The sequence below is a fragment of the Echinops telfairi genome, unplaced genomic scaffold (genome assembly GCF_000313985.2).
Source record: "Echinops telfairi isolate 266 unplaced genomic scaffold, ASM31398v2 ScPeMD7_7475;HRSCAF=8513, whole genome shotgun sequence".
NCBI classification, from domain to species: Eukaryota; Metazoa; Chordata; class Mammalia; order Afrosoricida; family Tenrecidae; genus Echinops; species Echinops telfairi.
In genome coordinates this window covers 3,593,163-3,604,748 of record NW_022111379.1, presented here as the reverse complement: position 1 = coordinate 3,604,748, position 11,586 = coordinate 3,593,163, and the positions used below count along the sequence as shown (strand labels likewise).

The 11,586-nt window shown below is 52.7% G+C and overlaps 1 protein-coding gene across 1 annotated transcript in view; it reads left to right on the top strand.

Annotated features, from left to right (window-relative positions):
- Positions 1-11,586, top strand: part of ITGA11 (integrin subunit alpha 11) — a 121,054-nt gene that overhangs the window by 62,170 nt on the left and 47,298 nt on the right. The window contains exons 4-7 of the mRNA XM_004711943.2: positions 1,430-1,521; positions 3,263-3,377; positions 6,498-6,625; positions 7,870-8,018. Coding sequence (XP_004712000.1) covers positions 1,430-1,521; positions 3,263-3,377; positions 6,498-6,625; positions 7,870-8,018 — 484 coding nt within the window. The remainder of the gene's footprint in view (positions 1-1,429; positions 1,522-3,262; positions 3,378-6,497; positions 6,626-7,869; positions 8,019-11,586) is intronic.

Sequence of the window (11,586 nt, the reverse complement as noted above, 5' to 3'; positions counted from 1 at the left end):
GGAGCATGTCATGAATTACATACACGGCACCAGTGGACTGACGAGTGCTCTGTCCTCTGTGTTTCCCCCCCAACGGCTCCTTTCAAGGCCATGCAGACAGGAGTCCCGGCCTGGATGAGGGCGTGATGGTGGGATGTGCTGGCAGACAGCAGGGCCTCATTTTCTTGGCATACAAGAGTCTGAGTCTTGCCAGGTGCCTGGGCCCAGGTGAACAGGAGCCTCGCACGCTATGGCTTGGAATTAACTCGACAGCACCGGGTTTGGAGAGGTTCTTTGGCTTGTGTTTGGGCAGACAAAATAAAACCATCTCAGTCACCTTTAGCACCGCCAAGGGGCTGGATTTCAAAGGGAGCCTTACTGAAAACGGAGGGAATCAGAGAGAGGAAAGAACATAGACAGTTTCCCCACCCCCCACAAAACAGTCACTAGTCAGAAATCCTGGTCTCTGCCTGGATCAAGCGTCATGCCCAGCTCTGCTGACCTGTACTGCCCAGAAGCCAAGCCAGCCCTTCACCCTTTGTTGTTCCATGCTGTCGGCTCGTTTCCAGCCCATAGTGACCCCTGCTTGATATAGTGGATGTATGGATTGTTACAATATAGGTAAGAGCCCCCCATGAAGTGATTTATGAATTTAAAAAAAAGAAAAGAGTATAGTGCTTGAGACAGTTTTCCCCACCATCAGCAATTTCCAAACCTTATCTTTCTTCTTGAGCCCTTTGATATCAGCTCCTCTTTATTCCCTCCCTCCCCAACCCTGCTGCCTCCGCAAACCCTTAATATAGTACATATTGTTATCATTATTGATGCATATCTTCCACCGTCCATTCGGTTCCTACAGTCCCGTTATTCGTCCCCCTCGAGGGGGCTTAGTCATGGCTGTCTGGAACACTACACTCTTTTGAGGACTGCCTCTATGGGGCCAAGTCGGTCACAAGCAGACAGAGACTAGATGGGAGCCTTAGGCACCATGAGGTGGTGCAAATGAGAGAGGAACAATTAAGAAAAGGAAGGTGAATTGGTTGTATACCTCAAAGCATATAAGCAGTGTCGCTAAATTGCATGTGTTTGGCTGGGTATATTTCCAATAACAAATGAAATAAGATGTATTTTAAAACGAGGGGGAGAAACAACTTGGCAGGGGTGGCTTTGGTTTTGCTTGGTGGTTAGTACCTTCGGGGATGGGGCACAGCACGCTTGGGGACCCCAGCAGGTGGCTGGGGAAAGGAAAGCTCTGGACTAGGAGGTAGACGTTTGCGCCATACACTTCCTGTGTACCCTTGGGCTGATGGCTCAGCCTCTCTGCGCCTCTGTTTCCTCGGGACCAGGTCTTCAGTACTGTGTGAGGGACTCACAAAGGTTTGAGGGAGCCGGCCCTGCGCTGAGGATGAGCAGGCAGGGGCCGCTGGCTGAGCTTCTCCTCTCTCCCCAGGAAGGGTCACCCTGTCCAACGTGTCTGAGAGGAAGGACAACATGCGCCTGGGCCTGAGCCTCGCCACCAACCCCAAGGACAACAGCTTCCTGGTAAGAGCTGCCCCCACCTCCCTCCCACTGCCCAGTCTCCCTTGTGCACGTGTTCCCACCACCCTCTCACACACTCATTCCCCAAGGCTGTCTTCCTCGCCCACTCCAGGAAGCAGCCTCCCCACCTCACTCTCTGCGGGTGCTGTTCGGTGGGGTGCAGTCCAGGTAGGGCCAAGGACAGAACCCTTTAGTGACACGGCCTCTCGGGGCTGAGAAAGCTGTCAACCGCCTGATGGGTGGCTCAAGGGCAACCCTTCACCTTCCATGAGCACAAGTTTAGTGTCCCACCAACACAGCTCCTGCAGACCTGCCACCCTCTCCCCCTGGGGACCTGCAGGGTGCTGTGGGGCTGTCCAGGCTTCCGCAGAGCTTCCAGGCCAAGGCAGGTTAGGGAGACGGGCCTGGTGAGCTACGTCTGAAAATCAGCCAGTCAAAAGCCTACCGTGGAGCTGGTGCAAGATAGGGCCAGGTGCTCTTCTGTGGGGCCTGTGTGAGTCTGCTGATGGCGTAGGGCAGCTCTGAATTCAGAGCCACCACGTGGGCAGCTACCAGCAGCAGCAGCAGCAGCAGCGGTCCAGTGGAGGGGGCTCTCCTTCCCTTATGGAGCTGGTTTGCAGAGGCTGAACCTCGGCTCTTGGTTGATAAAAGAAGCAGAGCACACCACACACCCGCCAGGAGACTTGGAAGGAAATCCGTAAAGGGTGCCTTCGCTGGCCGGGAGGGACGTGGAGGGAGCAGCCATCTGCTGGTACAGGGTTGGAGGGTGCAGGAGGCCCCGGGCAGATTCTGCTGGTCTTTAGAGACAGGGCTTAGCTGGGAGGAAAGAGAGGGTTGGGACTGAGATCACGGAGGCCCTCGTGCATCCGTCCACAGGGTTGTGTGGTGGTGGTTTTGTTTGGAGGTGGTGGTGGTGGTTTTGAGTACCTAGAGCACACAGCGGAGTGCTGGTGGCGCAGTGGTTACATGCGGAGCGACTAACTGCAGGATCAGCTGTTTGAAACCACCAGGCGCCCCCAGGGAGAAAGATGAGGCTTCTACTCCTGTGAAGAAGCACAGTCTCAGAAACTTCTAGGGCCCAGTCGACCCTGTCTGACAGGGGCGCCACGAGCCGGCGTGGGCGCCACGAGCCGGCATGGGCGCCACGAGCTGGCGTGGGCCCGATGGCAGTGAGTTTGGGGTTTATTGTCCTGAGCCGATGCCATCGTGGGCCACACTTTGAACGGCTAACTCTAAGGCCGGGGTTCGAATCCACCCATCGATCCTTGGGGAAAAGATGAGACTGTCTGTTCCTATAAAGAATTAAAGGCCTGGGAAACCCAAACAGGGCGGTTCTACTTTGTCCTCTAGGGTGGCTGTGAGTTGGAATTGGCTTGATGGCAGTGGGCGTGGTCTGAGGTTTGGTGACGTATCCTTAAGGAGCCCTGGTGGCACGATCGGGGGAGCGCAGGAGAAGGATGAGGGTGTTGGCTCCTGTAAAGAGTTTTCAGCCTTGCAAACCCCCTCTACAGGCTCCCTGCGGTCAGAACTGTGTGTCGGGTTTGGCAGTATTCTGTGCTAAGGAGCCCGATGGTGGTGCTGCACTGTTAAGCCTCAGCCACCAAAGGAAAGGTTGCGATGTGGACTTCCAGCCACTCAGAGTAGAAAGAGTTCAAAAGGGTCCACCCGGAGAGTGGGCGTCAGTCCCGGGTGTGGGTCCACCCCCAGGCCCTGACTGACCGGGGGTCTGCGCTCTGGTTCACAGGCCTGCAGCCCCCTCTGGTCTCACGAGTGTGGGAGCTCCTACTACACAACGGGGATGTGTTCCCGGGTCAACTCCAACTTCCGGTTCTCCAAGACCGTGGCCCCCGCTCTCCAAAGTAAGTGCCTTCAAATCCGTAAATGCCAGCTGGGCACCTGAGGGTTGGGGGAAGCTGGGGGGTTTCATCACAACTGTGTTGGGGTCGCAGTGCTGGGAAGCCCCGAGGCTCTCGCCCCACCCTGCCTGGGTGACTTGGTACAAGCCATTTCTCTTCTGCAGACCAGCGTGCTGGGGAGGGGCAAAGGAGCTCAGGTTATTTAGATAATCTTGGCAGCAAGGGAGGGCCCCACCAAGTCTACTCAAGGCATGAAAGAAGTTTCAGGACTGTGCTTCACAATTCTGGGGACCCTGTTCACTTAGAGTACCCATTTTAGCCTAAGTTCTCAAACTTCCTCGGCTTACAACCTCCTTACTGTAACTCTCGGGAGTAGGAAGCTTTGTCTTTCCCTAGTGAAGTGATTTATGGTTTTGAACTGCTAACCTCAAGGTTGGCAGCCCAAACTCGTAACCACTATGCCAATGCCACCATGCCACCAGGGCTCCTGGAATAATCTTCCTCCCTGGGGAGCCGTGGTGGTTTCGAACTGCTGACCTAGCAGATCACAACCCAGTAAATTCAAAGAAAGAACCTAGCGATCATAAATGTATTTTAATAATCCACCTGGCTTAAAAGTTAAAAGCAGTCTGGTCCCTACCAGTGGATTATAAACTTCTCCAAAACAAGGTGCTTCCTCGTGTTTACTGGGGGCTGCCTGCACCAGCCCAAGCTCTGAGATGTGTGCCTTACCCTCTGTGTTGAGCTAGACCCAACTGGTGTTGAGCTAGACCAAACGGGGGAGGGCTTATCCGGCAGGCCTTTGCAGCCCGTGCGTGTCAGGTCACCACACCCTGCGCACAGTGTGCAGGAGGGACAAGCGTGTCTGCAGAAGTGACTGAGCATCCAGGTCATCCACCTGCCTCTAGCATGCTCTATGAGGCAGATCCACTGTGCTTTCTAGTCCACAGTGATGTCAATATGCTGCAGTCTCTCGCTCTAGGGACAGCCAGAGGGTTAACACGCCAAAAGCAGCCAGACATTGCTACGAAGTCAACTGTACCTATAACAGTCCAGACATTCCATGGGAGATGCTAGCAGAGGCCCAGGTGCAGGCAACATTTCAAAGTAACTCCAACTTTTTACAAACAGGGATAAACTATTTAAATTGTAAGAAGGTTTTTTTTAAAGATATATTCTGATATTAAACAGAGACACAGTGGTTAAGCACTTGGCTGCTTAACCAGGTCGGCAGTTCAAGTTCACCAACCTCTCTCTTCCCAAGAGAAAAGTCCTGGTGATCCATCCCGTAAAGATGAGACCCCTGAGGGGCAGTATCTAGTCTGCCCCAGAGGTTCTCTCTGAGTGAGAATCCACTCAATGGTTTTTGTATGATTTCAAAGTTTGATTTGTTTTCTTTCGTGATTTGTGTCATTCCCTTTAATGTCATATTAATGCTACAATGGTGTAAAGAAATCATTGTGCTGGCATGGCAGAGGCAGAAGGAGCCCTGGTGGCCTAGTGGGGTATATGTTGGTCTGTTAACCACAAAGTCAGCAGTTCGAAACCACCAGTCACTCTGTAAGAGAAAGAAAGATGAAGCTTTCTGCTCCCATAAAGAGCTACAGTCTGGGAAACTCACAGGGACAGTTCCACCCTGTCCTGTAGGGTCTCTGTGAGTCGGCATCGCCTCGATGGCAGTGAGTCTGGTCTGTTTTTGCAGCAGAGGCAGAGACAAAGGCACAAGAGTGCAGCCTAATCGTGTCACTAGCACATGGACTTGGTGGTTTGTTTTAAAATTGGAGTCCCTAGGGGGTGCATCCAGTTAACATCCTTGGTTGCTGACCAAAAGGTCGGAGATTGGAGTCCACCCGAGGAGCCTAGAGAGAAAGGCCTGGAAATCGTGGCAACTGGCTGGTTTATTTTTATTTTTAAAACCATCAGTTAAGATTTGAGCCCTTGGTTTGTGCCCAGCCATTTGGAAGCATCTCTTTGTTAATTCCTCATGTCCACCTTCCATTGTCACCAGGCCTGTTGCACAGAAGAGAAAATGGATGCTGGGAGATTGCGTGACTTGCCCAAGCTCACTGAGCTAGCTAGCGCATGGCAAATCCAGGAGACGACCAATCCACTGCCAGACTCCCCCCTACCTAGCCGTATGTGTTAGACAATGTTCTCTAGAGAAACAAATCCAGGACATTTATGATTTATAGATAAGGATATATATGGATACATATATACAGCATGAAGGAATATAACAACTAATTAGTCCACACAGAACAGAGGGCTCACTTCAACTCACTTCCATGGACCAGTAAATATACTGGAAGTCCTTCAACTCATGAAGGCTGCTGGATCCAAGATCAAGGGAGCAGACAGCTAAGTCTTCTGTAGAGCAATGCAGGCAGTCTGGCCACAGGCAGCAAACAGCAAGGCAGGTCACCAACAGTCAGCCAGATGATAGGATCTGACCGTTCCAAGCTCTAGTGATGTATACATCAGCAGCGTGGCAAAGCACGTCTTGAAGGAACCTCAAGTTCTAGTGACACGATCCATGAGTCGGGTGTCCCACGGGTAGTGTAGCTTGCAAGGTAAGGCAGAGAACTAACTAAGGCAACCGCACGCTGGTCCGATCACCAGAGAGCAAGAGAGAGAGAGACAGGTGGGGCTTGCCAAGCCATTTATCTCTTTGTGACCTTATTAATCCCACAGTTCATATTGGCCAGGTTGGCACAATAGCCCTACCTATCATACCATATACCAAACTGTCCTCCTGAAAAGGAACCCATTTCTTGGAGCTGAGAGTGGTAAAGACAGGCCTGCCCATCATGGTCAAACAAGAAAGTATAAGCTATTGGGGGGCGCTGGCTGTTGCTGGAACATGGGCCACCCACGGGCAGCCAATCTGGACAGAGTAGAGGCTGTCAAACTTACCTTGGGCTTTGTTCAGCCAGACTAAGGGATTCCTGGGCTTGTCGTTCATGGGGCTCAAATCAATGCCCTGCCCAGGGCTGGGCTCCCACCCGGGGGACTGCACCCCTGTGGTGGAGTCATTCTTCTGTCACCCGTGGGCAGTCACCCAGAGAATCAGAGATCCACAGGTGCAGGCTTCGTGGATGGCTGTGACTGTGTCCCCACTCTCAGGGTGCCAGACCTACATGGACATCATCATCGTCCTGGATGGCTCCAACAGCATCTACCCCTGGGTGGAAGTTCAACATTTCCTCATCAACATCCTGAAGAAGTTCTACATCGGGCCCGGACAGATCCAGGTGAGCACCTCTGAGATCTTGCCTCCTCTGAACAGAGTGGCAAGAACAGATGCTGCCTTCATGGGGGGGGAGCGGTCTGCCATGCACTAAGAAAGAAGGTGTGTGTGTGTGGGCGGGGGAGACCAAGCGCAGTGAGGCTGGCCAGCTCCAGGACCCTGCAGCCCAGAACATCATCTCGGGTGGTCACACCAAGGGACAGTTTGGGGGGAAGCTTTGCTTTGTGGGTCAAAAAAGTATCACTTATTAAGAAAAATAAGCCCCTGGGCGATGCAAACAATTAAGTGCTCAGCTGTTAACCTAAAGATTTCCATTTGGGCCCACCCAGAGAGGCTTAGAAACAAAGACCTGGGTGCTGGCACCACGGCGCCTGGTTCCTGAGAGAGATTTAGAAGATCCCAGGAAGGCAAGGAAAGGAGCAGGCACCGAAGTCCCTGCCAAGGGAGACAGAGGAGAACTGGGCATATTGGGCTTGGGGAGAGGACTGGTGGGCGTGGATACTAGGTGCCAGCGCATATTTGAAGTGCTGCCTGCTAAGGAGCACTATTCCATATTGTTTTAGCAGGTTGGATGAGGACCAGAGAATAGCAGTTATAAGAGGGCAGGATCTCAAGCCAATCTAAGCACTGCTATTTCTACTGCATTTTACCATGAGAGCTGTTCAATCGGTGGGCTTCCCACTCCTGGAAAACTGCTTTGAGGGTGTTATCGGGGGACATTCAGACCAGGGAAGACTCTGCACCAAATAGAAACTCGGTGGCCCTACCCAACTGTGACACTTCATGATTCACCTCCCAGGATCGGTCCTTACGCTGGGTTGTTTGTGTAGACGTGATTGGCAGGGTTGATATTTCATCAACCTGGAAAAGAACGTGTTTTCTCTCAGACGTTCAGGAACCTAAGTGCCAGAGTTTGGAACTCACCCCGTTCCTCATAGTTGAGACTCCATTCCTGTCCCAGCTCAACTTTTTGTCTTTCTAAGTAAGAAACTTCATCTGGCGGACCTTTCTTTAAGCCACAAATATTTTCCTCCCCTGACAGACAGCTCCCTCTTGCTCTCCACCCCCAAGTCATCAGGCATTTCTGACACCCCCTTTCCACTTGCGTCACTGTCTCTCGGGGAAACCGTCAGCCCTTCTCACTTCTGAACCAGCAGAGACAAAGAGGTGGCTCTTGGGGATGCTTGCAACCAAGCAATCACGTTTCAGGAGGTCATAAGTTCTGTTCTCCTCTCCTCTACCTTGCAGGTTGGCGTTGTTCAGTATGGAGAGGACGCGGTACATGAGTTTCACCTCAATGACTACAGGTCTGTGAAAGACGTGGTGGAGGCCGCTAGCCAGATTGAGCAGAGAGGAGGAACAGAGACCCGGACAGCGTTTGGCATAGAATTTGCTCGGTAAAAACAAAAATCTCAGATCTTCTTCTAGCACCTCTTGCTGCAAAACAAACAACCTTAAAATTCCGTACCTTAACACAATAATTTGCTCATCTCTAAGTTCTGGGAGCTGACAGGGTCCCACGGCATGGTCTTCGCTTGAGTTCTTTCACGGCTCGCAGTGTGGAGTTGTTATCATCTGCAGGTTGGACTGGACTGGTCACTCATGGACCTGGGACTTGACTCTGCCGGTTGGCTGGGAGCTCAGTGGAGTGCTCACACATGCCCCTTGGGGTTAGTCTCCCCGCATAGCCGCTAGCGTCTAAGAGGGGGTGTCTCGGCGGCAAGCTTGCCTAGAGACTCAGGTAAGCACTGCAAGGCTACCCATGATCCAACTGCAGACACCTCAGGACGTAGCTGCTGCCACATTCTATTGAGCAGCCAAGACATGAGGGCCAGCCTGGACTCAAAGATAAGAGAATTTGATTCTGTCCCTACATGGAGCAGTGGTGGCGAAGCCAGCTGGCAGACGAGCATTTGAGATGAGGAAGATTGGCGCAGCCAACGTGCGGCATGTGCTTGGCCACAGACACCCCACAAACCGTGTGAGGGTCCTCGGAGGGCAGAAACTTCCCGCAGAATGGCTGCTTGGGTCCTTGTCATCCCTGAAGGGTGAAGAGCAGACTTAACCCGAACCTCTGAGGCTGGAAATGACGAGGCTGGTTCTTTACGCACTCACACCAAACTCACTCTCGGGACCAATGTCCTCTCTCAAAGCCGTCCCCACGGGTGCCGTCCCATGACACTGCCATTGTACAACTGGTGTGCTCACCCCATTCAGCTCAACCCAGTGTCATTGGAGTCGGTCCTTAAACTCCTCAGATGACTATGCCAAAGGCATTGAGATTGTAAATGTGTGACTTATAAACCACCATCCCATTACCTACAATCCACCTCATTTAGCAAGACCCTGCCATCTTAGAGCTCGCTGGTGGTATCATGATTTCACGTGGTCAAAACATGACTCTTTTTCCAGCCTCCCAACTCTTCTGTTAACCCCCGTTCTGCCCGCGCTGCCCTGTTGGCTGATAGAAGCTGCTCAGGCTTTCCCTGACCGAACATTGCTCTGGTGGAAGATGGGCGATTTGCTCGTTCACATGCGGATGGGCTAGCCTGTGGCCTTTCCACCAGTGGGGGTGCCCCCAGGCCCTCGGGGCATGGCGGGCGGTGCTGATGGAGGGTGCCTGTGACCACGAAGCTATCACTTTCTTGGAGCAAAGCTACTTGACTCACCCCGGGATGAAACCCGCTGTCTGGCCTCCGTTGGCAGCCCACCAGCCCTGGGCCCATTGTAGTGTGTGACTCAGCAGGTAGTTTGATCCCTTGATGACTCATGAGCACCCCAAGGTGGTACCACTTCCCCTCAAGTGGCAACGCTCAGCTTCCCAGCTAGCTTGCCGAGGTTGGGTGCCAGGCGACAGCCAGTGTCCTTTAAGGTGAAAGGTTTTCGCGCCTCACTCCGTTACGCATGAAGTTGTGGTTCGGTTTGGCTTGGTTTTTCCTGTGCACCTATTTACTAAGTGCAGAGATCCAGGCCGGCGATTGAGGGATAGAAAGGGCTGTAACTTGCGGCCCCAGCCTTGGCTCACAGCCCAGTACGGGAGCTCACACTAACCCAATGAAGATGGAGAGGGGGCTGGAAAGATTGCCAAGAGAACAGACACTGTGACTTGTTCAAGAGGAGCCCTGGTTGCGCAGCGGTTACGCATTGGACTTCCAGCCGGAAGTTTGAAACCACCAGCCAGCCCACAGGAGAGAAATGAGGTTTTCTCCTCCCATAAGTACAGTCTCGGAAACTCACGGGGGCAGTTCCACCCCGTCCTAGAGGGTCGCTATGAGTCACCATCGACCTAATGGCAGTACGTTTGGTTTGGTTTTTTTGGTAGGGAGTGCAAACAGTCAATGTGTGTGGTGGCTAACCAAAAGATGAGAAGTTCAAGTCTACCCAGAGGCTCCTTGGGGGCGGGGGTGGGGGTGGAAGCCTGTCCAAAAGTCAGCATTGCAAACCCAATGGAGCACAGTTCTCTGACACACAATGTTGCTATGAGTCAGAATCAGCTTGCCAGTGATGAGTGAGACAGATTCTGGGAGCCCAGCAGAGGGGTGGAGAGAAGACGCCCCACAAAGACAGCACTGGGCGCTATTGAGCTGCCCGTCGGGTCTTCGCCACTGCAGTCTTTATGGGATCAGGTGGCCAGGTCTCTCCCACTGAGCAGTGTGATGGGTTGAACTGTCAATCTTTCGGTTAACAGCCGAACGCTTGACCATTTGCAACACCAGGGCGCTTTGGATAAAAACAGAGGGGAAGGAAAGTCTGGGGACACTTAGGTGCAGAGCCAGGTTCTGTCCTCAGGCCCGCATGTGGGTTTGTGTGGAGGAGGAGTGAGCCTTGCAGCTGGAAAGGTGAGCGGGAACCAGATTGGGAAGGTAATGATGTTGTCTAGGGAACAGGGGCAGTGAGCATAAAGGTCTGATCAAAAGATGGGATGCTTAGAAGGTGAGTCTGGCAGCTACGACTCGCTTCAAGTGGGGTCCTGTGACCAACCATGAACCCCCAAGAAATATGGTACAAGCCCTTCCTTCACTCAACACGTTTATTGAACCTTACCTTTGGGCACTGGATGTAGATCCATGAAGGACATACACATGAAACGGAAGCAGACAGTGAACAAACAAGGAAGGCAGAGAACGGGAAGAGACAGGGCCGTAGGAAAGATGGAGCCTGGGAAAAGGGGTGGTGCAGGCGAACAAGGGCAGGTGTGAGGGTGCCTTTAACCAACGGTCACTGAGCGAGTGACCCCTGAGGGCGAACTCGCAGCCAGGGGTGAGTTGACCAAGCAGTTGTCTGGGGGGAATGTTCCAGCAAGAGGAGTCAACTGAACGCTGGGAGCATGCCTAGGTCCACCCAGAGCCCAGTGTGGGAGAGTGGAGTGGACAGGAGAAGGGCTCAGGAGAGCACAGAGGACAGGTCATGCCGGGCCTGGTGGACACTGTGGGGATGAGGGCATTCCTTGAGAGGAGCGGAAGCCAATGCAGGCTTTGAGCAGCAGACAGACCCCTTTGGCTCCCAGGCTCTGGAAACCTGTTGTGAATATAGAGTTCTCAAGGAACTTTGATCTAATTTACCGAGGAACCAAACTCAAAATCATTTTACTGGGGCTCCTACAACTCTTGTCACAATCCATCTATCCATCCATTGTGTCAAGTGCATTTGTACATTTGTTGCCATCATCATTCTCAAAACATTTGCTTTCTACTTGAGCCCTTGTTATCAGCTCCTCATTTTCCCCCTATCTCCCCGCTCCCCCCTCCATCATGAACCCTTGATAATTTATAAATTATTATTTTGTCATCTTACACTGCCCGATGTCTCCCTTCACCCACTTGTCTGTTGACTGTCCCCCAGGGAGGGGGTTATATGTAGATCCTTATCATCAATTCCCCCTTTCTACCCCACCTTCCCTCCACCCTCCCGGTATTGCCACTCTCACCACTGGTCCTGAAGGGGTCATCTGTCCTGGATTCCCTG